At 38.1% G+C, this 27,860-nt stretch overlaps 1 protein-coding gene across 1 annotated transcript; it reads left to right on the forward strand.

Moving 5' to 3' along the window:
• On the forward strand, nt 1-27,550 carry LOC110856808 (plasma membrane calcium-transporting ATPase 2). The gene is made up of 24 exons (XM_022105365.2): nt 1-568; nt 4,441-4,762; nt 4,838-5,259; nt 5,342-5,477; nt 5,596-5,730; nt 5,802-6,026; nt 6,110-6,312; nt 6,402-6,508; nt 6,598-6,733; nt 6,816-7,057; nt 7,134-7,398; nt 7,473-7,757; nt 7,851-7,902; nt 7,995-8,000; nt 9,749-9,780; nt 9,857-10,063; nt 10,146-10,237; nt 10,316-10,422; nt 10,506-10,708; nt 10,791-10,942; nt 11,025-11,160; nt 19,512-19,562; nt 20,360-20,377; nt 23,977-27,550. The coding sequence occupies exons 2-24, from the start codon at nt 4,606-4,608 to the stop codon at nt 24,190-24,192; spliced, it is 3,585 nt and encodes a 1,194-aa protein (XP_021961057.1). The 5' UTR covers nt 1-568; nt 4,441-4,605; the 3' UTR covers nt 24,193-27,550.
• Nucleotides 27,551-27,860: the final 310 nt, after the last annotated feature.

Below are 27,860 nucleotides of genomic sequence, written 5' to 3' on the forward strand. Positions count from 1 at the left end.
GGCCAGCAGCACATGGACGGACGGACGGACGAAGAGAGAGAGCTTTTATCCTCATTTTACTACTCGTGTGCTGTGTGACGGTGAATTTGGGCAGTTTTTTTCATTTCAAAGGAGAGCGAATAACGAGAAGCAGCCAGGCAGCAAAACCAACGAGCCAAACCAACAGCCAGCCAGCCAAGAAGAAGAACAACAGAACAGAACAGAGAACAGACTAAATCAAGAACAGAAAGAACACGGACGGATGATCAAAAACCGACGAGCTTATCTTCTTGTGTCTCTCCCTCTTCTACTTCTTCTTGACTGCCTGTGAGAATACTTCTTTTTTAAAAAAAACTTACGGATTATTGAAATTTTGCTGAGTTTTTTTGTGGTGGTGGTGGGGGTGTGAACTGTATTAATTTGGGGGAAATATCATCACCTGAAAAATGGACAATTAACGGATAATAGGACAGTTTTAGAGAGAGAGAGACCGACGGTGTGGGTGGATTGGATTGGATGTGTGTATGGTGTGGTTGTAAAAGTTGGTGACGACGAATTTTTAACTATTACTAACAAGACGGAGAAGAAGGTGAGTAAATAAATATTTTGTTAATTAATTAATTAATTAATTAATTGAGGGAGAAGAAGAAGGGATTGTCATTTCTCTTTATCGGCGGGACATTAGTTAGGACGAGTGGTGTGGTGTGGTGTCTGTCTGCCTGCCGTCACGTATAAATAAATTAACTGACTTTGAAAGTTGTTGTTCAAATATTAATTTTTTTATCGGTGCGATAATGAAACGATGCATTGTTTACGTTTAGTTTTATTTGTTATATAATAATCATCTGGTGATAATGGTCTGGTCATTCATTCGAATGTGGAGCAGAGAACATGGTCATTTAATGGTTCATTATTTTAGGACTATCAGTGCCCCCTGATAACATTCCGGTTCAAGGACTCACATTTAAATGTGAAATGTCGTTGAATGTAACGGTACAAGTAATGTAATTTGTGTGTGTGTGTCCATGTGGCATAATAATTGGGCAGATATGCTTAAATACAAGATCATCAGTTACGATGTGGAGGTGGGCAACAGACTTATTTAGTTGGTGCTTTACTATTACGGTATTCTTGGAAGTGGTCGTAATTACTGGCAGTTAAGTAAACCGGGAGAGAGAGGATTATTAATGTAAATAAATATTTCTCATGCATAAATAAATACATATAGGAGATGGTACATATAAGGTCGAACGGTATAGGTAATTCTGGGTCATTTGGTCACACAGGGCGGGGTTGGTTAGATTTTGTGTTAAAAAAGCTGACAAATTTGACCACAATAGCGTGCAGCCAAACGTGCTATATGGATCCCCACTCCACTCCAGTCAAGGCCACGTCCACGTTATATTTAAGCTCGGAACAGCATCATGCATATGGTTTTTGTTAAAAAGGAAAGTCGTATCGTCGTCGTGGAAGTGGTGAGATACTGGTGAAAGTGGATCATACTTTCGCCGTGTGTGTGTATAGGGATAAAAGGGAGAGAGAGGCCTCTTCTTTCTCCGGTAGCACGAATATGAAATGAAATACCAGGCTAGTCAGTGGGTCGGTTTTTGTGTTTTTGTGTGTGCACACATCAAGGAGCTTTCTCTCTTCTTTCTTTGTTCCTTTTATCCCATCCATCCATCCATCCCTGGTTTGGTTTTCAGCTCTCCAAGGTGGTCTTCCATCCATCCTCCTCCTTCTCTATTCAGAGAGTGAAAGCAATAGCACCAGCAGGCAACCCAGCCAGTCAGCCAGCACGCTATATCTTGTTCTTCTCTGGGTGAAAGCTGACGTGGGAATGGTCGATATACGATTCATACATACTTACATGCGACGAGGCTAAAATTAATCTCTCCGTCAAAAGAGAAGAGAGAGGAAAGTGGTGGTAGAGGAAGTGGCCGCGGAAGCCGTGGGGACATTAACTAGGGGAGGCCCGGGTTTATATAAGATGACATCGAACCCCCCTGGGGACATTGTCCCTCTGTTCCTGGTTCCGCGGCCACTGGTGGTTTGGTTTGGTATCGTAGTAGTGAGTAAAGCCGAGTATGGATGGCACAGCCTTTCTTTCTTCTCATGTCTTCCCATTTTTTGCGTGTGAGGGAGAGGCTGCTGCAGCTGGGGAAAGCAGGCAAGGATGGGATGCGGATAAGTGGGAGCAGGATTTCGCCCTATAAAATAATGCAGCAAGGGCAGCGTGAATGTGCCGAGTTGTTGGAAATGAGTGTGACGTGCGAGGCGAGGGAGTAGAGAGTGAGGAGAAAGTCGTCTGTCGGTCGGTCGGGGAAATCATGTCGGTCTCGTCGTAATGCTACTAGTAAGTTAGAGTTGTAGTAGTAGGAGTAAAAGCACCACCACCACCACCACACGGTCTGCTTGTATTCTTCTCGTGGTTGGTGCCCTTTTTGGAGAAAAGCGACCGAATTGCATGCGCCGATCGATGTTGGAGTACACAAGAGGAGGAAGAAGAAGAAGAAATTGGCACGGCTCGCTAGCCAACCTAAACTCACCCTCGCTTTCTCTCCCCACATTTGCGAAAGGGCTACCTAAATCGATCCAGGATGGAGGCCAACCTGAAGAGTTCTCTCCTCGCAGCACACAATGGTCTAGGTAGTAGGGGAGCTAAGAAGAAGGAGTAGTCAGGCAGCATACATAATCCGAAAAAAACCTCCCTGCACACCGTGGTAGGTGACGGACCAAGTTTTAGCAGAGGAGAAAGTAGGCAGGCAGGCGGAGAAAGCAGGGGAGCCTTATTCTCTCTCTTCCTCTTTTTCTTTCTCTCTCTCCGTGGTGTGTGTGCACCTCTGCGGTTTTGTCTTTGTAAATTTCTTCTTGCATTCGAATCTGCCTGATTTGATAGTGTGGTGTGCTGGCAGGGAGGGAGAAAGTATAGGCCAGGATCTACTATCTCAACTAGACAGGCAGGCAGGCGAGGGAGGGGGAAAGTGGAGTGGAGAGAAAGCATGGAGCCTAGAGGAGAGGTGACCAAGAGGACAGGACACGAAAAGAGAAGCAGATAAGTTATTAGAAAAAAGAGAGGTGACAATAATTGTCCGTCACTTCTTCGTGGTCGTCATCGTCATCTGCTGGTCATACGTCATTTGAAAAATATATCCCCCCCCTCAATCAATCCAGTCCTCGCGGTGCTATGAACTTTATTCAAAAGTAAAATGGGTGCTCACTTCTTAATTGCCATTATACAATAATAATAATAAATAATAAGAGTAAAAGTAACTAAATAAATAAATAAATAAGCTAATTAGCCTAACAATAATTCAGTGCTACCTAAAATAATAAGGATGTCTCGGTCAACTAATAACTCGTACTTGTACCACTCTTGGTGATCAATTCTTCTTCTTCTACTACTACTCTTTTCGCCTGTATAAATGTGAGTCTTACAATTTTATTTTTTTCCACTCATTTTTCCCCCCGTTCTTCTCCGAGGAGGAAAACCCGAAAATATCTTGAAAATCCTAAATTTAGACCTTAGTATGGTGTTGGTTTAGCCGTGGCTCTCGGAGATCATTCTCGACGACGAGTCTCTCCCTATTTAAACTGTTTATTTTTGTGTACTAAACTATACAGACGGCTAGAGAGTTCTCTCTCTATCTCTCCCAGAGTTATTATTATTCCTCTCCGAACTAACTACCTAATCTGCATAATATGTACATGCCGTAGCCAATTCTCTCTGTGCAACGTGCACGAATTGCACTGCAGAACAAAACCAAGTCAGTCCTGCTTCCGTCATTACTTTGGCTGGCTGGCTGGCATCAGTTAATTAAATGGAAATGGATGGATTGGTTGGTTGAGATAGTTATCAGCATGGATAAAGCCAGTTAGTTTAGTGTAGTTAGTTATTATTCTCCTCGTCATCATCATCATCATCATCATCATATCATTTCTCTACTATATCTTTTTTTCCAGCTTATGCAGCAGTCGAGAAGGACGACGACATGAAACCGCATGTGTGTCTCCTCTTTGTGATTCATTGTTTACTCCAGTTAGTTTTAGTTTTATAGTTTAGCTCGGCCGTGGTGGTGGTGTGGGTTTATTGCTGCTGACTCTAGGAATTAAATGACTATATAAATATATGTGGAGTGTATATGGTTCCTTCCTTCTGACGTAGAGGTTTTATTCCTTGTGTCATCTTATCAAGAAACAAAGGAAGAAGAAGAAGAAGCGTGAATAATCACAAAAGTCAGTCTGGTTCAGTTTAGTTCGTGCCACCGGGAGTGAGTGAGAGAAGTTTTTGGTGGTGGTGGTTTCTCTGGTCGGTTTGTTCTTGAAAAGAACACAACTTTTTTTTCTAGTCAGAGGAGAGGAATAATTCATTAAAATTTACTTTTTAAGAGTAGGTTAATAACAATTTGGTTATGTAATGGGTGGTTAAATTTTAATGTGTTCTCTCTTTTTTCTGTGTTCCAGGTCGTCACTACTTCTTTCTTCTTCATGTTGTCCTCCCGGTGGTGTTTGTTGAGATAAGACACACTCCTCTCGGCGGCCGCTACTCTTACTGCCCTCGTCTTCAGCAGAAGGGGTTTAGCCTAGACTGTCAGAGTAGGAGGAGGAGGAAGTTTAAATCCAGTGAAGATGGCGAGTGACGAAGGATTGCCGTCCCAATTTGGGATCGGGCTGGGTGATTTGCGAGATCTTATGGAAATACGGGGGATAGAAGCGCAAGAAAAAGTTGCAGAGGTGGGAGGAACCCAGGAGATATGTCGAAGACTGGCTTCATCGCCTATAAACGGTGAGATTAATAATTCGAAGGGCAATTATTATGAAGGAAACGGTGACGAATGATTTGTTTTTCTGTGATTGGCAGGCTTAACTGGATCAAAGGCAGACCTGGAGCTTCGACGCCAGGTTTATGGTGCCAACGTCATTCCACCAAAACCCCCGAAAACCTTTCTCATGCTGATGTGGGAGGCGATTCAAGACGTGACCCTCATCATCCTTCAAGTAGCTGCCCTAGTCTCCTTAATACTTTGGCTCGTAACGAAATATAGTTCTGGGGATGACCATGACGAGGAAGATGACGAGGAGCATGGCTGGATTGACAGTGTGGCCATTCTTGTGTCGGTCGTGGTCGTAGTGCTGGTTACTGCATTCAACGATTATACCAAAGAGCGTCAATTTAGAGGTTTACAAAGCCGGATTGAGGGCGAACATAATTTTTGTGTCATTCGGGGAGGAGAAGTGAGACAAATTCCGGTCAGCGAAATTGTCGTGGGTGACATTTGTCAGGTTTGTCATCTCTTTTTTTGTGTGTTTTGGCATTGTGTCAGAGAGAGTCAAATTACTCATCTGTTTGTATACATCATTGCAGATAAAGTATGGCGATCTTTTACCCGCGGATGGTATTTTGCTACAAAGTAACGATTTAAAAATTGACGAATCGTCACTCACCGGAGAGTCAGATCATGTCAAGAAAAGTGAGAATACAGACCCAATGGTGTTATCAGGTACGCTTCTTTCCTTCCTCATCATTCAGTAGTTTAATGGCCTACCTAAAACATTATTACATGTGCGTCACTACCATCTACTCTGACTAATTCACATGTGTGTTGTGACGTTGACCAGGTACCCACGTCATGGAGGGCAGTGGCAAGATTGTCGTCACTGCGGTAGGCATTAATTCTCAGTCCGGCATCATTTTCGCCCTCTTGGGCGCTGCAGCTGAGGAAACTGAGAAGGAGAAGCCAAAAAAGAACAAAGGTACCAATCTGTCTTTAACAATACATTAGTTCTAGCACAATTTGTGGTACTTTATTTCTTTGCTATTGGAGTAGAACCCGTCAAACCCGAAACTCCAAGGGTTATGAAGCGAGATGAAGAGGCTGGAATGCGACCTGTGATTTCAAACAGCCATCAAACCGCTGTCAGAGATGGGAGACCACCTCCAATTCCAGAAGAAGCTCCAATTCCAAAGGAAAAAGTGGAGGACAAAGGACATGAAAAATCCGTGCTGCAAGCTAAGCTAACTAAACTCGCCATACAGATTGGATACGCTGGTTAGTAAGAAGGACAAATAGTGAAAAACAAACTGGATGAGATTGAAAATGTTTAAACCTTATTTTACCGTTTTTCTTCGTAGGTACCGCAATCGCCGTGTTGACCGTGGTCATCATGTTTGTTCGGTTCAGCGTTTTGACCTACGTAATCGACGGAAAAGAGTGGCATATTAAAGATGCCCAGAAATTTGTGACATTCATTATTACCGGTATTACTGTGCTCGTCGTTGCCGTTCCGGAAGGTTTGCCATTAGCTGTCACGCTGTCGTTGGCATACTCTGTGAAGGTGAGACGTTGATTCTTTCAAAATAACTAACCAATCCATATATTATTTACAATATTGATGTATGCATATTTTTGTCTGTCTGTGCGCAGAAAATGATGAAAGACAACAATCTTGTCCGACATTTGGACGCTTGTGAAACTATGGGTAATGCCACCGCCATTTGTTCCGACAAAACTGGTACTCTCACTACAAACAGGTTGGATTATTAGACATATATATCGACTTTTTTTGTTAACCAGTTTAGTACAAAATCGGTGAATAATTGATGCCCATTAATTTCATTAGGATGACTGTTGTCCAATCCTATGTTTGTGGAAGTAATCGGAAAACTACTCCAAACTATGGCGATTTACCTCCTCACGTTGCTGACGTACTTGTTCACGCAATTGCTGTCAATTGTGCTTACACTTCTCGAGTTTTGGTAAGATCTTGACAAAAATTTTAAAACACGTTGTTTTCCTGGTAATGTTTTTGTTAAAACAATTTTCACCGAATATGTACAGCCTCCAGATAATCCGGGAGAACTGCCGAAACAAGTCGGTAATAAGACAGAGTGTGCTCTACTTGGCTTTATTAGAGATATGGGGAAGGATTTCGGACAAATTAGAGACAGAATCCCGGAAGAATCGTTTACTCGTGTTTACACATTCAATTCCGTGCGTAAGTCCATGAGCACAGTGATCCCACGACAAGGAGGAGGATACCGGTTGTTCACCAAGGGTGCTTCAGAAATGATATTAAAGAAGTACGTTATTTAAGTAATGTTTAGAATTAATATTTAATATAAAGTTATTAATTTTCCATGTTTTCACTATAATTAGATGCGCGTACGTTTACGGGAAGGATGGAAAAATTGAAAAGTTTCCCAGAGAGTCTCAGGATCGTTTAGTTTCGGACATTATTGAACCCATGGCTTGTGACGGTTTGCGTACCATAGCAGTCGCATACAAAGATTTCGTTCCACACAAAGCCGAAGAGAATGAAGTCCTGTCCGAAGGCGACCCCAACTGGGATGATGAAGACAATATTGTAAAAGATCTGACATGCGTGTGCATCGTTGGAATCGAAGATCCTGTCAGACCTGAAGTGAGTACAGTGTTTTTAAATTCAGCACGTTTGAGATGGACATAAATATTAACTTCACGTTTAAAACTTTCCAGGTACCTGACGCAATCAAGAAATGCCAGCGAGCGGGAATCACAGTGAGAATGGTCACTGGAGATAATGTGAATACGGCTCGATCCATTGCTCAGAAATGTGGCATCGTCAAACCCGGTGACGAATATTTAATTTTGGAAGGAAAGGAATTCAACCAAAGAATTCGAGACAGTAATGGAGAAGTCCAGCAACACTTGATTGACAAGGTTTGGCCAAAGTTGCGAGTTTTGGCCCGATCCTCACCAACGGATAAGTACACCTTGGTTAAGGGCATTATTGACTCGAAGGTACGAATTAGTAATTAGTTTCAACTTGATTTTTTTTTACACAACACAATTTATTATTCGGATTTTGACTTATAATGTTATTTACTATTCCAGGTAAACGAGAACCGTGAAGTCGTCGCCGTAACCGGTGATGGAACGAACGACGGCAAGTTCTCATCTTCTTAATATTCTTAATAACAAAAACAATTAAAATCATATGTAATTAAGTCGTTTAAAACTTTTAATTTTTATTTTCAGGTCCAGGTAAGCAAATTACACTTAAAGTATTTCAGTCTTCTTCCTCCTCCTCGTCATCATCATCATCCTCGTGATCTGATTGGGGGTTGGGCCCAAATTCCGCTTCCGGATCGACGACGTTTTTCCAGTTCATCAACTTTTTTTCTCCGTTCGGTTTCTCTGTCTCCATCCATCTTTCGATGACCTCACTCCTTTTAAGAGTGAGTGGCAACTCGGAGCAGTCCTCCAGTGTCGCCCACTTGGGAGGCCATTCCCCACTCTCTTCATCCACCTCTTCAAACAACTCAATGGACATGTCCAACGCCATCTCGATAGCCTTCTGGCGATATTTTTTCTCCAGGGCTGCCGTCCTCGTGATGATGTAAGTAGTGGTGGCGTTGGGGTTCATCTTATTACGTTTTCTTCCAAAAGCCTAATGAAGTAGTAATTTTAAATTATTGTATGCACACATAATAATTTCTATTTTACCCCAACAGATATTGAATTCTTACCATGAGAAACGCCTCCGTTTGTTCCTGATGGAATGCGTCACGGCAGAGAATGACCTTCACCTCAAAGCACTTGTATTCCCCCGTTTCGAGTCTGTCTTTTATGAGGCTGCGATGGGCGGGTTGGAAATGTTTCCTCCGTATGGAAAACAAACCCTCGCGAGTTGTCGTCTTCCCGACGTAATAAACCACAAGGTCATCCCGGGTGCGTACAAGTTTCGCGACGTAAACTAGATGCATGCGTTTCCTGTTCCTCCTCATCTTGGCGTTGTCGAGATTCTTCTGGCGGAAGTCGTCGTTCTCCCAATACTTTTTCCGCTGGAGGTCTTTATTGTATTGCTGGTGGTGGATCGTCATATCCGCACCCCAAATGCGTCGGAAGTGGGCCCGGAGGGTGATGTTTTGCCACCCTTTCTTCTTGGCGGAGTTGGATTCCTCGAAGTAATAGCCAAGGAGAGGGGTGTAATACAGCTTGGCCTCCTCAAAGGTGGAATTTGCAGCTTCCAAAAGTTTCGCCCGTTGCACCCGATCCTCCTCCTTCCCCCTCAAGAACCCCAGAAGATCCTTCCGCGCCCTGTCGACTTTCGGGGTCTCGGACCACATCTGCAAAACAGAAAATCATGCATTTCTCCCTTCCTTCATTCATTCAATCCATTTTTCATTCAATTATGCCTGCGCAAATGTATGTAAAAATGAATGAATGGGTATTTTTCTTACCGTGTTCTCATCTTCCTCCTCTTCCGTTGGTTGAGGGTTCTCCTCTTGTTCTGTCCTCTTCTTTTTCAAATTCATCTTCCAAGTTTTGCGCAGGTAAGACAAGTAGGAATTGTTTTCAAATCCAGAGGCTTTACTCCTGCTTTTCACTACAAGGTAATATCCCAGGGTTGGGGACCACTGGAGGTCATCCCTGGGATGTGATCCACATTTTTCCACCAATTTCTTCAACTTGTCGTCATCCCTTTTCCTCCCCTTCAAAAACTCGACCAATTTCCCTCGAAGTCGGTTGATGACCGGATCGTCACTGTAGACCTCCATAATTTTGTTGTTTGAGATGATTCCTTGACAAAATTTGGCACTGCACTGGTAATGATAGTGGTGGGGGAGAAGGATTTGTAGAGTAAAAGGGCCTCAATCATGATGAACATCATAATTTTCTTATTCTTCAGTTTGAAGGATGATGATGATGATGATGATGATGATGAAGAAGAAGATGGAAAACAATCCGTTCTTGAGGCCTCACTCATTTTGTTTTTTTTTCTCTTTCAGCATTGAAGAAAGCAGATGTCGGGTTTGCCATGGTAAGACGATTTCATTTATCAAATTGGAGAAACATTTCCTTCCATTCACGGTAGCTTATGGTGTCCATTTTTTCAGGGTATCGCTGGAACGGACGTTGCAAAAGAAGCTTCTGATATTATTCTTACTGATGATAATTTTTCGTCTATTGTCAAAGCTGTTTTGTGGGGCCGAAATGTGTATGACAGCATCGCCAAGTTTCTACAGTTTCAATTGACTGTGAATGTCGTTGCTGTGATTGTGGCCTTTATTGGTGCTTGTGCTGTGAGCAGCAGTCCTCTCAAGGTATTAGACACGACATAAACAAAACTAAGCTAACCATTGCGTACGATTAGTAATATTCCTAATCCTTGTTTGTTTGTTTTAGGCTGTGCAAATGTTGTGGGTAAACTTGATTATGGATACTTTGGCGTCCCTTGCCTTAGCTACTGAAATGCCTACTCCGGATCTTTTATTGAGGTAGAAATGCTCAAAAGTAACGATTTAATACTGAAATGAATACATTTTCATTAACGTTTGCTTGTCTTACTTTTTCAGAAAACCATACGGTCGTACAAAGCCCTTGATCTCGCGCACGATGATGAAGAATATTTTGGGTCAAGCTATTTATCAGCTGGTTGTTATTTTTTCTCTGCTCTTTATTGGTGAGTGGTTCAAATGACTAGTTACATATATGTTTCAAATTGTGGAATGGGAAGTAAAATGCACACTTGTCCTGAATTTGTAGGAGACAAGCTCTTGGATATTGATAACGGCACTACTATCACCGAACCGTCGACACACATGACCATGATATTTAACACTTTTGTAATGATGACTCTCTTCAATGAAATAAATGCGAGGAAAATTCACGGACAAAGAAACGTGTTCAAAGGAATCTTCACAAATCCCATCTTCTACGTGATCTGGATTCTCACAGCCGGTTTACAGGTTTCCAACCATACCAATTATTCAAAATCATAATTATCATTCAGAAATTTCTTGTAATGTTCAAAATATTCTTCTTGTCTAGATTGTAATCGTCCAATGTGGTGGATTAGCCTTTTCAACTTATCCACTACGATTGGAAGAATGGATGTGGTGTTTGGTATTTGGTGTTGGTGCTCTTATCTGGGGTCAAGTTGTCACCACAGTTCCGACGCGAACACTGCCCAAATTATTATCGTAAGTAGTTTTCACCATTAAATACATGCATAATAACGGTTATTAGCCATGATTAACTTGAACCTTGTGTCTTCTGCTGCAGGTGGGGACGTGGGCACCCAGAACAGTACACTGACGTCGTACCTTTGGGAGAAGAAGGATATGATGCGGATGCAGAAAAAAGGCGAAGTGCTGGTCAAATTTTGTGGATTCGGGGGCTGACCAGGTTGCAAACGCAGGTAGGTGTTTTGCCCTAACTTGACGAGTTGCTTGCAATAATAATAATTAATTAATGAAGAAAAAAGAAAGAAATAGGGACACGCGCTTAGTTTTATCTCTACAATTGAAGTAGACGATCAATTCTAAATATGATAGCAAAGTAAACATTCAAATATGGTGGCAGTCAACCCCTCCAACATTCAGGAGCAGAAATGTTTTATCAGTACAAACAAATTCAGGGAACAAAATAACCTGAACTTAACAAAAACCTTTTTAACGTCTTTGCTCAAAGTTCGGAACATTTTGCAATTTAAAACCAAGGAGCGGGTGTTATTTATGACTGCCACATTCCGTTCCGATTATTTTCCAACGTACTCTGGCAGAAAAAAGAGGGAGACGTCGTTAACTTATCAGGAATAGAATAGCAGAGACGACGGCGGAGTACGCATACATATTTTTTGATACTTACCATACTATACTAACCATATCGTAGACGCGTAAGAAAAGGGGCAGCGTACCATAAAAAAAATCTGCAAAAATCCTTCCCGTTATTCTTATTCTCATAACTTGAATGACTTTCCCCTGAAAAAATCGAAACCGAAAAACTATCCCCTGTCTTTCCCTTTCTTTTTGAACCCGTCAACACATATATTACTTACTTATACTTACCTCTCAATTACCTCATGCGGTCGTATGGTATCTATGCAAAACTGATGTCTTCCACCATATATTTATATATATATATTTCTCTCTCTCTCTAACTCTCTACCATCCATACTATTTACGACTACTCCTCCTCCTGTACAACCAACTCTCATTCATTCATGGTGCTCTATGTGTCACCTAATTTCATTACATTTTCCTACATTTATTACATATCGGTTACGAAACTATTTATTATTTTCTTTATTTACTGAGAGGACCAGACTGGAATACTTTTGAACAGTGGCCGTGGAAGGTGTGGGGACATTAACGTTGTTGGGAGGGACGGGATTATATTTATACTGATGGGCAGATGATTGTCCTTTTATCCGACGCTTCCGCGGTCACTGCTTTTGAAGACGTGGTGGTGGTGGTTATCATTTGATAATTATTTTAAATTTCTTCTTATGTATCTCCTGTTTTTCATCCTTGATGGCATATTTCCATCCACCCACCAGCACCACTGCCACGGCTGGTCTGATCTGGTCGGCATATTTCTTTTTTATTGATTTTGTTGTTGATTTTGATCTTAAGAAAGACATCTGTTTTTAAGTTCTCTCCATCTTTCTCTCTCTGTTTTTCTGTACCGGAAATCTTTCTGAACATATTTAAACCATTATTCTTTTTCTTCTTCTTATCCATACCGAACCATACTTACCTCTTTTTGAATGTACAACAAATACCATGTTATTTATTACTCTCTCTCTTATCTATGTTTTCTTGACCTCCTATAAATATTATCTTCTTCTTACATATGCGTGAGTGACTAACGTGTACTTTTCTACCCTGCTTTTATTATTACTTATTATGATCTGTATTTTACATTACTCCTGAAATCACAAAATCTCTCTCTGCCTATATGAAAAAAAGTTAACTGAACACTTGCGGAAGTGGATGATGGCGACAAAAAATATCTATGTTGTTTCCTTTCTTTCATGTTTCTGTCTTTCTCTCTCTGCGCATAATTATTCTATTCTATTCTTCTTGTTACCGTGATATTCTTCTCCTCCTACTAAGCCGCCACTTGTACCTTTTTTAGCTCCTTAAGTGAAACAAATCTTCTCTACCCATCCTACAAAATTGGGCGTATTAATTTCTTCTTAAGGGTGAAAGTCGCAACGTGTTTTATGAAAGCTTAAAAAAAATCTCTATTTCTCTATGCGAAAAAATGTTACTTGTGTGTTTCTCGTCCTCGTTTCGTCTCTTTCTCCTTTCTCATTCTTCTTCTTGTTCACCTTGTTCGTTCTGTTAATATTTATGTGTATGGAAGGAAGAAAAAACAATGAAAACTGCCAATTTTATTGCAAAAAATATACTATAATTGTGGAGCTAAATGAAACCCGAGTTTGGCAGAGTGCTCGAAATTGATCCCTATATTTACACTTGAAGTGATCACAATTATTGACTCTAAATAGCAAAATCCTCGGACGCAAGTGTATAATTTGTCCTCTTTTTCTCTTCTCCATCCAGAACTGATCTGATCTGATTATTATTTCTTATACCGCTTAAATAATGCTTGTGTGTGCAACCTTGGAGTAGTTTTTGTGCACTCTTTTGGATGCCATATTAAAATGCTAAGTATAAAATAATAAGTAATTCTTGATATGCATGCTATTTTAGTTAGTTAGTTAGTATATGAAAAAAATGAACACGCACCCAGACACATAAACACACGCCCCACTCACTAAATAATAATGATATCCATACAATTAATTAACTACACACCTTGCCCCCACCCCCCGTACGTACGTAAAAAACTTGTATCTCTCTCTGGTAAAACTGGCTGAGCAAAAATGATCATCATCTCCTCGCCGACGCGTGACACACCCCCTCCATCCGCTGGAAGAAGGATAGGTTTCTCTTTTTTTGGGGGGAATTTGGTGGTGCTGGGCTAAAACGCTAACTTCTTTCTATCGACTTATCTTTCTCTCGGTGATTGAATGATGACTCCGACGACTACGACGATAACAAAGAACATTGATTGAACAGACAGATGAATGCAAGCAACCCTGTATTATTTATGTATAAGACTCGTATTATTATATCTCTACTTATATATTTACTTACTTATACGACATAATAATTTAATTTTGCACTGGAACGTGGTGTGTAGGTCGCAATGACCTGTGATGAATTGACAATGCGAGGTCTGTGCGGTTGTAGATTATATATTTATATTCAGATCACATCACTATTTATATTATATATCTATCTATCTATCTTTCCCCCAAAACCTTCCCCCCTGCGTGTCTACTTATCCGCCTTGATTCCTACTTATATAACTGCAAGTGAAAGCAACCCATTCCCTTCGTGGTGATGTATGTATCGTAAATAGTAGTGTCTCAGTCCGTATATGTAAATACCTCTGTGTGGAATGTGCTCTCTCTCTCTATGCCCCCTTCCCCCCTCTATTCCCCCCCCCTCTGGGTTGTTCTCTCTTATCTTTTCGGCTCATGGCATTATTTTTGTTGTAGTGTTCAGAACCTTTCTCCTCAAGTATAAGATTTCTGTGGGATTATGTGGCCTTGAATTATTTCATTATTTTGTTTTTCTCTCTGAATATGTAGCATTTTTACACCCCAGCATCATTCCCTAACTACTTTTACTTTCTCTCTCTTTCTCTCTTTCTACCAAACCACCCTGACGACGTCAGTATGAAAATATGTACAATACGATGATACGTTGCTCGCTTATTTTAGCTATGTAGGGTTACTTACGATAAGTTAAGGTGGAGTACCAATTTTTGAGAAGGATATTTAGACTTTTTTTGTGTCAGGGTGTCAAAATTGTGCATGTTTTTCTCTTCTCCTAATGCATTTATTTCCCCGGCCGGCTGGGATTGTGTTGTACGATTTTTTGAAGAAAGAAATGAGAACGGCATGGGCAGCAAGATAAGGATGAGTTTTTTGCTAGATGGAGGAAAGTCGTTTGATTGTTTTGCCCGATAGTTTTTCTTTTTTGTCGTGAGCTGTTCTGTTCTCGAAGGCACAAGATGAATGATGAAATGCTATACCGCTTTTGGGAATATACGTATAAGTATTTGAAAAGGTCAGCTTATTTATTATGTGAGGTGTGTTGTTCTTGTTCTTGAAACTACTTGTCGCTACTACTACTTTGTTAGAGAGAAAAGAAAGGAAAATAATTAAGAGTGTAAAAAAAGTAGTGCAAAGGTTATCAATTTTTCGCGTCCGGGTATGAATTCTCATCTCTCCGAACAAAAAAAAATGACACATAAGTAAAAGCAGCCTTTTCCTGATGCCTCTCTCTCCCAATGTCCTGTTTTTCAGTTGAGAGTGATAAGAGCATTCAAGTCAACGCTGGAGGATATGGAGGAGAAAAGATCTGTCCATAGTTTACACAGTTTGCAAAGTCTGCGAAGCTCACGAAGTCATCCAGGGACGGGAAGACCGCTCTCCGACATCAGCTATATAGATGAAGACCCCCTCAAAACGCCGTCACCGTTGACCGACAGCCAAAAATCGACGGGGAATCAGCTCCTAAGATTTGGGACCATTTCAGGCGACGATAGACGTAATGTACGTTGGACCAATACGGAAACACTCCCATCTTCCCGAGGTGGTAGCACGCTTAGCCCGCATCGCCACATTAGTCGTTCTCTGCTCCCCGAGTTGCCAAAGTTGGTGCAGGAGACGAGCATCTAAAAAACAGAGGAGGAGAATGAGATGACCAAGAAGACGTCACTTTATATTAGAGAATCCAATACTTTCTCTCTATCTCTCTTTACTAACACGGACCACACCCACACCCCCGATATTAATTACGATGATATTATCTCTATCGCCTCACAAATGTGTCTTCCTCTTTTACCAAGACGTATACTACTTATTGTATTTACCACCTTCCTTCCTCTTTTCTCTGCTTCTTCTACTTCTACTTCTTCTTCTCTCTTGTCCCACTTCCACCCTCGCCGTTTCGATGAGAAACGATGTCTGCCAAAAGCCTTATCAGTATTTTTAGAGCCTCCTCCATATCCAAATCATTCTTCCCTTGTTCTTCTTCTTCTTAATCTCAGTATTCTGTCCGCGGTGTCTCTCTCTCTCTTGTCTGTATGTCTCTCCTCAAGCGAATCTCAATATCAGTAATAACTATTATAATTATAAAAAAATAATGAACTATATCAATGAACATCTTTAGGACAGGGTATAAAAAATACAATCAATCACTTCTCATATATAAAGAGGTCAGTAAAGAAAAAAAGTGACCTGTAATTATGTACTACTACTACTACTGCCTGATCTGGTGTGTCTGTTCTTTTTATATAAATGTTCTTGTCGTGTCCTGTATTATTCGAGACGTAAATATGTAACGTAACGTAGTAGCAGCAGCATTGTCCAAGTTGTGGCCGCATGTGTATATTTTCATTCGCAGTGCTGTAATAAATTTACTCCTAGTTTACCACTACCACTCATTTATTCGGTTGTTTTTCTTCTAAGGTGAGGTTCAAAGAAGGGTAAAAACTCGAACTTTCTCCATCTGTTGTAATGGCAGAAGAATGCTTTTCATGAAAAATATTATCAAAAAATGTAGAGAATGGAGTAAACAAATTTCTCATTACTCGATAAGTATTCACAAACTTAATTCGTTTCACGGAGAAAGTCCTTCCACTTACAATTCAACATTTACTTGGTTCGAATCTCATTGTTATTTCTCTCGTAAAATTTGCCGTTCTTCACCTCACCTTAGAATTTTAAGTTGTTCCGTATTCTACTTACATTACATTTGGTATGTCGTATTACGTAACGTAACCCTTTTCCCCATTGATATTGTCTGCCGTGTTCTTGCCCCCTTGTTGTTGTTGCTCTTGATCAATCTCCACCAACCAACCACACCCAATGTTGTCTCAGTCCAGTCTGGTTATCTATTAATTATCACATTGATTGAGGAGAAAGTGCGTGCGTGAATATTATTCATTATATTGCACCACCACTACCACCGCATCATCACTATATTTAATTATTGCACCAATTAATTAATTAACCTACTCATTCACCAACCAACCAACCAAACCGCAAGAGAAAGATTGACGTACAAAATATGTATTTTATCCTCAGCCAACATTGTGTTCAGTCTTCCAGATGATGAGGTTTGGTTTACCGATTTCTAAAAATTTTCTTCTTCTTCTTCTTCTTCCCTGTCAAATCAGAAATATTTAATACTTGGACACAAATTTTCGTCTCCTTCTTCTTGAAAAAATACCTACACTTACTTGTTCTGCTCTGCTCCCACGTTAATCTGCTTTCGTTTTTTCCAGCGGCACAAAATACACAAAGAATGGTTACACTTTTCTGTTTGTTAATATATTTACTAACCTGAGCTGGTCAATACGTAATAATACTCCATCCTCCCCTCCAAATAAGTAGGTTAACAGACAGGACAGGCCTGCATAAATAAAAGTATTATTAATTAATTAGTCACAATTAACTTACAATTAAGAGTAGTTTAGGTACTAAAACGGGAAACAGGTTATCTCTCTCTCTCTCAAAGATAAGCAAGCAAGGATCTGATAAGGATACGCATAATTCTCTCTGTAATTGGAAATGTTGGGCACAAAGAAAGCAAGAAGAGTTGAAAACTTACCTGATATTAAAAATACACATGATAAAATGATAATAAATAGGACACGATCTGAGACTCGTTTGTTTTACTTACTAACTTCCGGTCAGTATATACCGTTTCTGTCGAAGATAAGTAGAAGAAGATAAGCATATTATTAGTGGAGAGAGAATTAACACTACAGTATTTACAGTATACTACTACATATGGACTGGGTGGGTCAGGTTGAAATTAGCCCAAAATATGTATGTATTAAAAAACTATCGATAACATAAATATATACGACAAATTACTTATCTTTATTTGACCAATGTTCATACACATAAACTCATTAGTGAGACGAAAAGAAGGCATGCTTAGAAAAACTCGTCTTATTTTGAACTGAAACTGAATTAGTAACTTGAAAAGACATGAAAAACCGTAGGAGTAGAAAAATACATACATAATTAATTAGGTTGTGACTACGGACGGACATAACCTCTCAGTCATAAAGTAGCTCTCCGCTGAGAAAACAATCATATAAACAGCATATATAAAATACATAACTATGTAAATACATACACCTATAACTTTTTGCCTATAAATAAAAAATAGCACGAATTAAAAGTGGATGATAACTAACTAGCTTCAAAAATTACTAACATGTGCATACGTACACTTATCTAATTGCTGCTTATGTATTTACCGTATGTAGAATGGCTTTGATTGATTATGTAGTTTCAATACATGAATTTGAAACAGCATGCTTAAAAAATTGACTATGCGCATTACTTATCTTCGTCCCCTTCTTCTTCTCTTCTTATCATAAAAAATGAATGCTATTCCCCCCACCCACCACGATTCCTGCGTGTATATTAAAAAAACATGTCGTAAAAACAACAACTGACAAATTATTTTATTAAAATATTTCCTTATTTCCTTATTTCACTTATTTGATTTTAGAGGAAAAGTACACTTTAGTAAAAAAGGATCGATTGTTTGTAATAACTGAGAAAAAAAACAAGTATTACTAAATAATAATAATGATAAGTCATTCACGCTCATTCATGTGTGTTGTGGTATTAATGAATATGGTATGAGTGAATTTTACAAAAAAATCAACTGCAATCTTCTTATTCATTCACTTATTTGTTATTTTCTATTGTGCGCCTATGCAAAAGAGCAAAAACACTTGAATTATTATATAAATGTTTGTTTGTCTATCTATTTTTTGTGTGAAATGTCACGCCATTCAATATTTGACACACACTTTACTCGTTGTCGTTATAATGAAGTACTTACTTATCAATCACTCGTTAAGTAAACTTAGTATCTTATCTGGTCTACTTTTTCTTATATATTTTTCCGTCTTTGTTGTCTATTCTTCCGCACTTTACATTACATACTTGATCGGACTTTGTTAAAAATTGTGAGTAAAAAAAAGAAGGAAAAACTTTAAAATTTCCTTGACACGACTTTCTTCTTACCTGTGTATGTAAGTAAAAACTAAACTATTTAAACAGACCACTAAATAGATATCGATTAGGATATAGTAATTATATATGATAAAAAAAATACACCTTCTTCTCACCTTCTCAACTTCTTCTTCTTCTTCTATTCTAGAACTTTACAAAAACTAATAAATAAATAAAATCTGAACGAATTATAAATATTTCTTGGAGAGAAAGAATCAACGCAGTGGAATAATTTTTTGCAGACTTGTTATTGTCATAATTTCCTCCTTATTTTTCTGGCACTGTCCTAAATATTTGCATATTTTTAAAAAAGGAAACAAAAACGAGTAGAGAAATGAAGAGGCATCCGTAACAAAAAAAAAGATAGGAGAAAAAAAAGTATGTATGACCTTCCTTCCTGTAAATTTCCTGGGAAAAAATGGTGACAAATTTTTTTCCCCTCCTTGACTTTGACTCCTGTCCTTTTTTAACCCCCTTTTGAAGTGGAAATGAAATGAGCCCCCCTTTTATGAAATGAAATGATACTCTTATACTGCCACTCTTACTCTACTACTGCTACTTACTACTACTACTACTGCTACTTGCCTCCGAGGTATGTGTGACACTTTTATCTCACCGAACTCTGCCCTTTGATATGTAAGGTCATAGGCGGTGAATTGCAAGAGAGATTAATCCCGGTTCCCTACAGCAAGGTACGACAATTACTTGGTCTTCTTCAGGGAAAAAGTTACGCTACGGGGGTATGTTGTTGAAAGAAATGAAATTAATTTGTTCAAATTTTTAAAACCCAATGAACTGGGTGGAAATTGAAAAAAAATTATTCAGAAAAAATCAGCGTTTTAGGGTAGCCTGAAGTTTTTAGAGAAAATAAAGTGTTTTTTGCGAAGGTGAGATTCGAGCCCTAAATTCTTTCAAGTGTGGTATTAAACCATCTCAGATTTGATTCTTGATAGAAAAATTTCCAAGATTATGAGCACTTTTGACATAAAAAATGTCGATTTCCCCCCCTTTTAGTATGCAAATGACTTCCTACTCCTTCATTCTTGTTTACCAATCCCATGATTTCGAACTATCGTTATAATATTACATTTAAGGCCTGAATTTGATTCGTTATTTTGTAGGAGAAAGTAGATATCTGTTCATGACAGGTTTTTTGAAGTGCGGAAAACTTTCTCCCCGTTCATACGTGATCAGACAGACGATTACCTTCCAGAAATAGTTCCAGATCGCTAAACTTAATGCGAGGCACGTAATCGTTTCCATTTTGGTTAAACTTTTCCGATCTACATACTTTTCCTATTTCCCGTTTTAGATTTGTTTTTCCTGGTCGGATATTTAACTATCCGAAAGTAAATATTTTTCCCCTTTTTCTCCCTACCATTCAACAACATACCTCCGTAACTAAAGTTTTCTCTCAAGTTAACAAAATGATTTCTGTGATTTAAAAACCGAATGAATAACAAATTTTTTTGTCATTTCAAATTGCAAGAGCTCCACAGATCAAGCTGTAAGCAACTTTTTCGGAGCTTATCCATTACTCTAGTCTTAATGTTAACATGGGCGTCATGCATAAATTATGGGATAAGTACTTAACATAATTCATGCATGGCGTCAAACTTATCCCTAGTTATTAATTATCTAAACAAGACTTTTACTTACGTTACTTTCACCTTGCACTGCATGCCCTCTGTAAATATCTCTCTTTGTCTGTCTCTCTCTCTCTTATCTTTATACACTTATCTGTCTCTGTATTTAAGAAATATAATATGTAAACTATTTATATTTAGTCACCTCTTGTTCTTGTTCTTGTTCTTTTCTATTACTTATCGCTTTACTCGCTTTGTCTTTGATTTTCTCTCTATTTGGCTTCGTGACACTGGTTCTTATCCTCTGTGTGACTTATCTAAATATTATTCTTATCTCACTTTTTGAGTAAGGATCATGTACGTACGTATGTATGTGTCGCACAAAAATTGTCATGATGCCGCTATGAAAAAATTGATATGCTTGCTTATTAAATATATAGCTTCCTTTTTCACCATTATTAATTAATTATATGGCTTATCTACTTACTTACGTACTCACTCCCTATTTATACTTTTGTCGCATGGAATGAAATAAACGGGTGTAATATTTGTAAATCTTTTTGAAAAAAAGAAAAAAATATTTTCATGCCTCGTTTTTCTTTTGTTTTCTTCTGTATTTTTTTAAAATTTTCACTGGTGAACGGAGTAGTTATACTATTTAGAAACACTGTAGATTAGTAAAAAAAAAGTGAAATCTTTGCTTGATCGTAATTATTAGTAAAAAGTAGAGGATCGTAGATAAAGTAAAAATACGGTACGAAAATACCTCCACTTATTAATTACCCATTCTTTCTTTGCAAAAAATACTACCCAAATCCGCTGTATTTACTGAGTAGTGTACCCTTTAGATAACTTAAAACAAAAGTATTTCTATCCTAGATAAGAACTTATCTTATTCCCCTTACTAATTTCCCCTCCGGGTAGACTAGAATTGAAAATCAGCTGTTCTTCTCTCCCTCTCTCTTTGGCGCAGGACATTAGTATTTTGCGGTGGAAGTAATTAATCTTGTCGTCGTGTTTGTCGTCGTTCTCTTTCGTCGTCGTATATTTGTCGTAATTAATTAGTTAGATTCGTTGTCGCAATGTCAGTCACTGTTTATTAGGAGAGAAAAACTTAGAAAAAGCGTTATTTTCATAAATAATAAATAAATAATAACTGAGCTAGTTTATTGTTCTTTAATACTCCGTCTCCGTCCGTATTTTTTTTTGTTTTCGTCGGGTAAATAAATTACGAAAAAAGAAAATCCATTTGTTTCGGATTTTGTTTTTAATTCGCACATTTCAATGTCTCGTTTCGTTTCGCTGTTGTTGATTAATTGGTTGTTCGATGGAAAAATTATTATTCTTATCATTAATAATTATTAATTAATTGTGCGTAGAAATGAATGGACGAGGTCATTGTGCGCAGATTAATTTTTCTTTCTTGAGTTGTATTTAATTTGCTCTAAATGTCGACAATTATTTATAAGCTCTTGGTGTTTTTTTTCTCGGTTTAACTTATTTATTACTCTCGTAATTATTATTATTATTATCATCATAATTATGTTATTATATTGCAAATATGCACTCAAAACATAAGTTCGCATCGCATGCGGCTATTTACCGTGCTTATATAAAACAACGACGGGATGAAGGAAGTCAGTGGACCACCATTTTTATGAAAAAAAAGAAATTTTACGATGCAACCATTTTCAAAAAAATTGACCAAATTTATTAATACAAAAAATTTTATCAGATTTGAAGGAAAAAAATAATAATCATGCCGATTGGAGGTTGGATCAGTTTTTCACAATTTTTTATAAAAAAAAACTCTGGAGGCAGACAGACCCCGTAGGATTTTATCTTCATGGAATAATAATTTAGGGAGTAGAAAATAATTGTTTAGATTTGCATCCTACAGTTTTTGGAGAAAGTTTTAGGAAAAATATTGATGTGTCGTTTTTCTGAAAAAAATCACTTTTCCACGAATTTATCAAATGATGAGCATGTTAGGCGATAAATAAAAAAACTAGCCTTTTGTACGTCACCATCACGGATGACTGAAAAGTAGACCTAAATACAAAGCTTGTCGCATAGTAGAACTGATATGATCACCCCTTTTTAGTCCAAAGCTTATCACAACTCTGATATTACTCTTAGCAGCAAGAACCAGCAACCAGCAGCAGTCTGACTATTTAGTAGTGTGTGGGAGGAGAGATGACCACTCCATCTCCCCCACTCAATTAATTACAATAATTAGTTAATTATTTGATTAAGTTTTTATTTCTCATTTTCCTCACTCCTTCTCAGAACATGATGGAGTTTTTATTTTTTGATAGGGCACAACAATCAAAGAGTGATAATTAAGCAATGAGTCACCCATAATGGGTGACTTTTTTTAGGGGTCATCGTAAAAAGAGAGGCTTATCGAGCTTATCTCTGGTGATGTTTCCTCCGTCGACGTACGTATAATTTAAGCAGAAGGCTTGAAGAGAAAGTATATCGTAGAAAAAGAAATGACAAGATCGTAGTAATCTGGAATAAATCCAAGACTAGATCTGCATGAATCTCCTCCTTTTTGCTTTCCTCACAGTGATGAGACAAAAAAAGTACACGTTTCGTATAGTCTCCCATAAAATATTGATTGATTGATCCAATCCTCCAGCCGATCGATAAAAAGCATGAAAAATATATTGTGATGAAATCCTTTGATTTTCGGGAATCAATTTGATTCCGAGAAGAAATAAATAATAAATTTGGTTCGATAAAAAAATCCTTCTAAAAAAACTCAACCTTCAATGCGTACACATTTTTAAAAAATGTGGAAAAGTTGATAGATGAGAAGAATGAATTCTTGGTCCACAACAACGACTTTTTCCCCCGTGTGTGTGTTTTATATGTGAAATGTGACCCCGACATAGGGATCCAGACGGGGTACTGTTCCTCCTCTCGGACTGGTGATAAGCTTCTTTTATCTAAGATATGATCTTATCACCCACCAGTCACATATATGAGAGGAGGAGACTACTTACCTGGCTGGATCCCTGCGTTACCTCGGGGTCAGAGTTCACCCCTATTTTTTACATGCAAAGCTGCAGCATTTGCGATGGATGATCAACAGAGCTGATTTATATATGATTCCGCATGTTGGCTGCACTGTATAAAAGTGCTAAATGTAATTTTTCAACTTTTTTGAGTCACATATTTACATTTTTGTCATGTTTCTCTTCTCTTCTTCTTGTTCTCATTATATAATTGATATGTACTATGATACGTACTACTGGCTCTTATAATGGGGATATATCGCACGACGTGTGAATTTTTACTTGTCAGGCTGCAAGGCTACAACATGGTTTGGGTGATTCGCAAAACAAAGGCCGGCTGACCGAGGTAAATCAGCTCTGTTGAGTGTATCCATTCATTCATTCATTCATTCCTTCTTCATAATTAGTGTGTGTCATAATTATTTTGTGGGTCATCCCCCTCTCCTAAAATTGCTAACGTCATGTTTCTTTCTCTTTGTGTCCCCTCGCACCTCCAGATCCGTGTAGTTAACGCATTCCGCCAAGGACTGGATACTCGCTATGGGGAGCGGAGTAACCCCTCGATCGCTGCCGTGCTCCAAAAACAGGCGTCCCTCAGCAAACGCCTCTCCCAAACTTCTTCCATCGAGTACGCCGACAATTATCCGTACGAAGTCTCGGCCCCAGAGTTTGAACGACTCAGTTCTCGAAGCCATACGGAGACGGCGGTATAGTCGACGTCGACGACGCCAATGTCGCCGCCGACGCCACGCGTGCCACCACCACCGCAAAACAACGACCATCTTACAACATCACGACCTTCTTCGTGTGTATCATTCTCAGTTCAATACATATTTACCGTTAACTAAGGATACAATTCATTCGTGTGTACTCAAAAGACCGTTTCAGACAGGCCTACTCCACCCAGAAGATATATATCCATGTATAAAAAAATAACTATTACCTTCACAACAACAGCCATTTATTATTATTATTATTCGTAATTAGTAGTTAGTTAGTTAGTAAGTAGAAATCAATCCCCACACGCTCCAGTTCTAGCCGGGCTATAATTATGTAAATATTCTTAGTATTTTCATTCTTCTTCTCATTTAAGGTGCGTATCGAGACCTGCGCAGTGCGTGGGTCGTAAATTATACGCAGATTTATTATTAACCCAACAACTTTATTATATGTCGCCACCCTCCCTTCTTCAAAAATATATTTACATTTATTATTCTACCAACCACGGTTTGTCGACAAAGAAGAAGAAAAAGTTTCACAAAAAGAAGTGGGTACTGCCAAAAAATCTACGGTACGGTTTATATAAATTTTAGTGAGTGAGGGAGGACATGTGTAAAAGTAAAATGTAGTTAGTTAATGTAACCCAAAAATCACCAATTTACTTCTCCGTGCTAAATAATATACTATATACTTGTTACATAAATACGTTACGGCATTTACTTTATCTACAGATAAGTCTTCTCAGTTGATAATCGTCGTCGTCACCACCAGTACTACTACTAAATACCACCACTTACTAACTAACTAAAAAACCCACGTGTTAGATAATAGAGCTTGTGACTTCCATCATACATAAATATTCTAGTCCAAAACTTGTTCTTATCAAAATAAAAGAAAGAAAACAGAGAGTTCGAAAAGCATGCATATGTACCTTACAAAAAACGGAGGAAGAAAGTTTTTTTTCAATAACGATTAATAATTAGTTAATAATGCAAAAAATACTAAAATGATGAATGATTAGAGAAAAGAAAAAACCCACTTTCCAAATGTACTACTCTACTTCTACTCCTAATTAATTAATTACTTATACTTATACTTTTAAAACACAAATATTTGTACCACCACTTTTTGGCTATAATTAATACCTCACTACTAAATACCCACGTATGTACACATAAATAATTAATACATACAACCAGATCTGTTCCTTTATTACTTACTTACTTGCGACGATTATATATCCATTACGTAATAACCTTATCATCACACCGGTATCAGTATCAGTCTAGTTTTTATGCTGTATAACGACAAATATTGAATTCATGTACGTTTCGTATGTATGTATGTAAATGTCTTTGTATTTGCGTGAATGTATATAAAGTTAAAGAATAACTTTGTAAAAAAAAATGTCAATCTTTACCGTAAAAGTACATCCTGTGGTCAGACCAGGCCACCCACCGTACAACTCATCACATCAGCTTTAAATACCCCCCCCCACACACACAAAATGTCATCATAATTAAAATCCCCCCACCTCGCCGCACGTGTCATGTCCCCACGTGGTCATGCATAAAAAAACTGCGACACCTTTTCTCTTCCCATGTCGACGTCCTTTTTAACTCAGAAATGAAATTATTCTCGCCGCTCCGTGTCTAGATTATAAACGAAGAAATGGCTGGCTAACTAAAAAATGGGGCGCTCAATTTTTCTATACATGTCAAAATAGTTAATTTATTACGACTAGATTGTATTATTACTTGAGAGACTCTTGTGACTGAATTCCATATTTTTTCTCACCCTTTTTCATACACCGTCAAAATATTTCTCTCTCACTCACTCACTTTTCATTCCTTCTTTGTAACTAATTTCGTTTCAGTAATGTAAAAATCTGCTTGTTTTCCACAGTGACTTTTCTTCAGGAAAATATAAATCCATGGGATATGGATTTATTTAAAATTGTGTGTACTACTAAAAAAATGTAAGGGTAAATTTTTTTCTGGCAGAGAAAATATCTTCCTGACATTTGACTATTCCCCAAATCCCCACCCCCACCACATCAGGATAATTAGTAATATATACTAACCTTTGGTTGCTAAATCTACCTCTCTTTCCTCTAATATTCACCAAACAAAATCATACTTTTTAACGCAATGACAAGTCAACCAACAAATTCCAAAATTTTCAGAAAAAAAAACAACAATAAGTAATGTTCGATCCTCCACAACAGCAATTACCACCTAAAATTATTGACTTTCCTACCCTCTTTCTTCTTCTCCTCACTAATAAGTAGATAACTCCAAACAAATGATAACCCGTAGCTAGCTAACTAATCAACCAATTAACGAGAACTAAGCCATTACTTAGGTCCTGTAATTTTTCTTTTGAAAAAAAGTACTTACAGAAAAGTAGACGTGGTGATGAGGGATGGATGTCATCCTTCCTGCAAGCCAAATATATATCTAGCCCGATTATTTACATATTTATGTACTTACATACACTGGCTTAAAAGGAGGGGGCTTTTCCCTCCGGGGAGGACGATTCAGTTTTCATTTCACCAAAAAAACTATACCCAAACCTTGTGTGAAGTGCAATTCGTACGTATTATTTTTTATCAATTTGTGACAAGAGAATAAAATGGTGAACGAGAACATGAACGTCCGACCGAAGAAGATGTGGTGATCACTAAAAAACGAACTAACTTATTAACTTAGCCATATTTATAGACGGTTATCTTGTTATAATTATTGTTATTATTATTGATTAGTGTGTGATGATAAATTCTAGTACTTACATAATTGCCATAATAATTAATAATAATAATGAGGAGGAGGAAACTAGTGCTAAAAAAATTAGATAATATGGTGGTCGTCCTGCAAAATGCCATAACACATCACACGATGGAAGAAATCAATTTACGCAGGCAAAAAAAGTGGGGGTGTTCTTTTCTTAATTTTTTGCGAAAAAAATAACAAGCCGTGATTTACAAGGGTTATTATTATCACTTTGATTTTAAAGAACAACTTGATTTTGGGGACATGTCACACAGTCAGATTTTTTGTTTGTGGGGGTGACACGAACGGGAAGGAAGGAACCCTTGCGTGGAGAGGAAAGTATTTAGCAAAATGGGAGAAATACATACATACATAAATACTAAAAAAACTACTCTTGGGTTGGGTCAGATTTTAATAAGTGTTCAATGAATTTAAGGAGTACATATTATGATTATATATTAAAAAAGAAAGTTTGATGATCTTGATGATGATGACGATGTGAAATGAAATAGCCTCCGATAGCTCACCAAAAGTTGGCTTTCTGTTCAATAATAAAAACAACTCTTTGATAATAAACATGGATTGGAGTGGTGGAAGAAATTTATTTATTGGAATGGCAAACTTTTTCAGAAATTTGCAGTTGTGAGGCATGAAATGCATATGGAAATTTTAATTTGACACATAATTATTAAGAAATTGTCTCAGCACATAATAAACAGATGGTTATGAGAGGCAAGTTGAGACCACGATTAATTTGGTAGGTCTGTCTTTTTCTTTGATAAGCATGGTAAAAACGATCTTATCAAACTTAACTAATCTAACTTATTTCGAAAATCATAAACGGATGACTGAGAAAAAACTGAAGTGCTTACATCGTCGCAGTAATTATT

Source organism: Folsomia candida, unplaced genomic scaffold (genome assembly GCF_002217175.1).
Source record: "Folsomia candida strain VU population unplaced genomic scaffold, ASM221717v1 Fcan01_Sc017, whole genome shotgun sequence".
Lineage (NCBI taxonomy): Eukaryota > Metazoa > Arthropoda > Collembola > Entomobryomorpha > Isotomidae > Folsomia > Folsomia candida.

Coding starts and splice junctions, on each gene's coding strand:
- LOC110856808 (XM_022105365.2), top strand. CDS start 4,606: ATGGCGAGTGACGAAGGATTGCCGTCCCAATTTGGGATCGGGCTGGGT. Junction 10,064..10,145: donor TGAGCAGCAGTCCTCTCAAG/GTATTAGACACG, acceptor TGTTTGTTTTAG/GCTGTGCAAATGTTGTGGGT. Junction 11,161..19,511: donor TGACCAGGTTGCAAACGCAG/GTAGGTGTTTTG, acceptor TTGATATGTAAG/GTCATAGGCGGTGAATTGCA.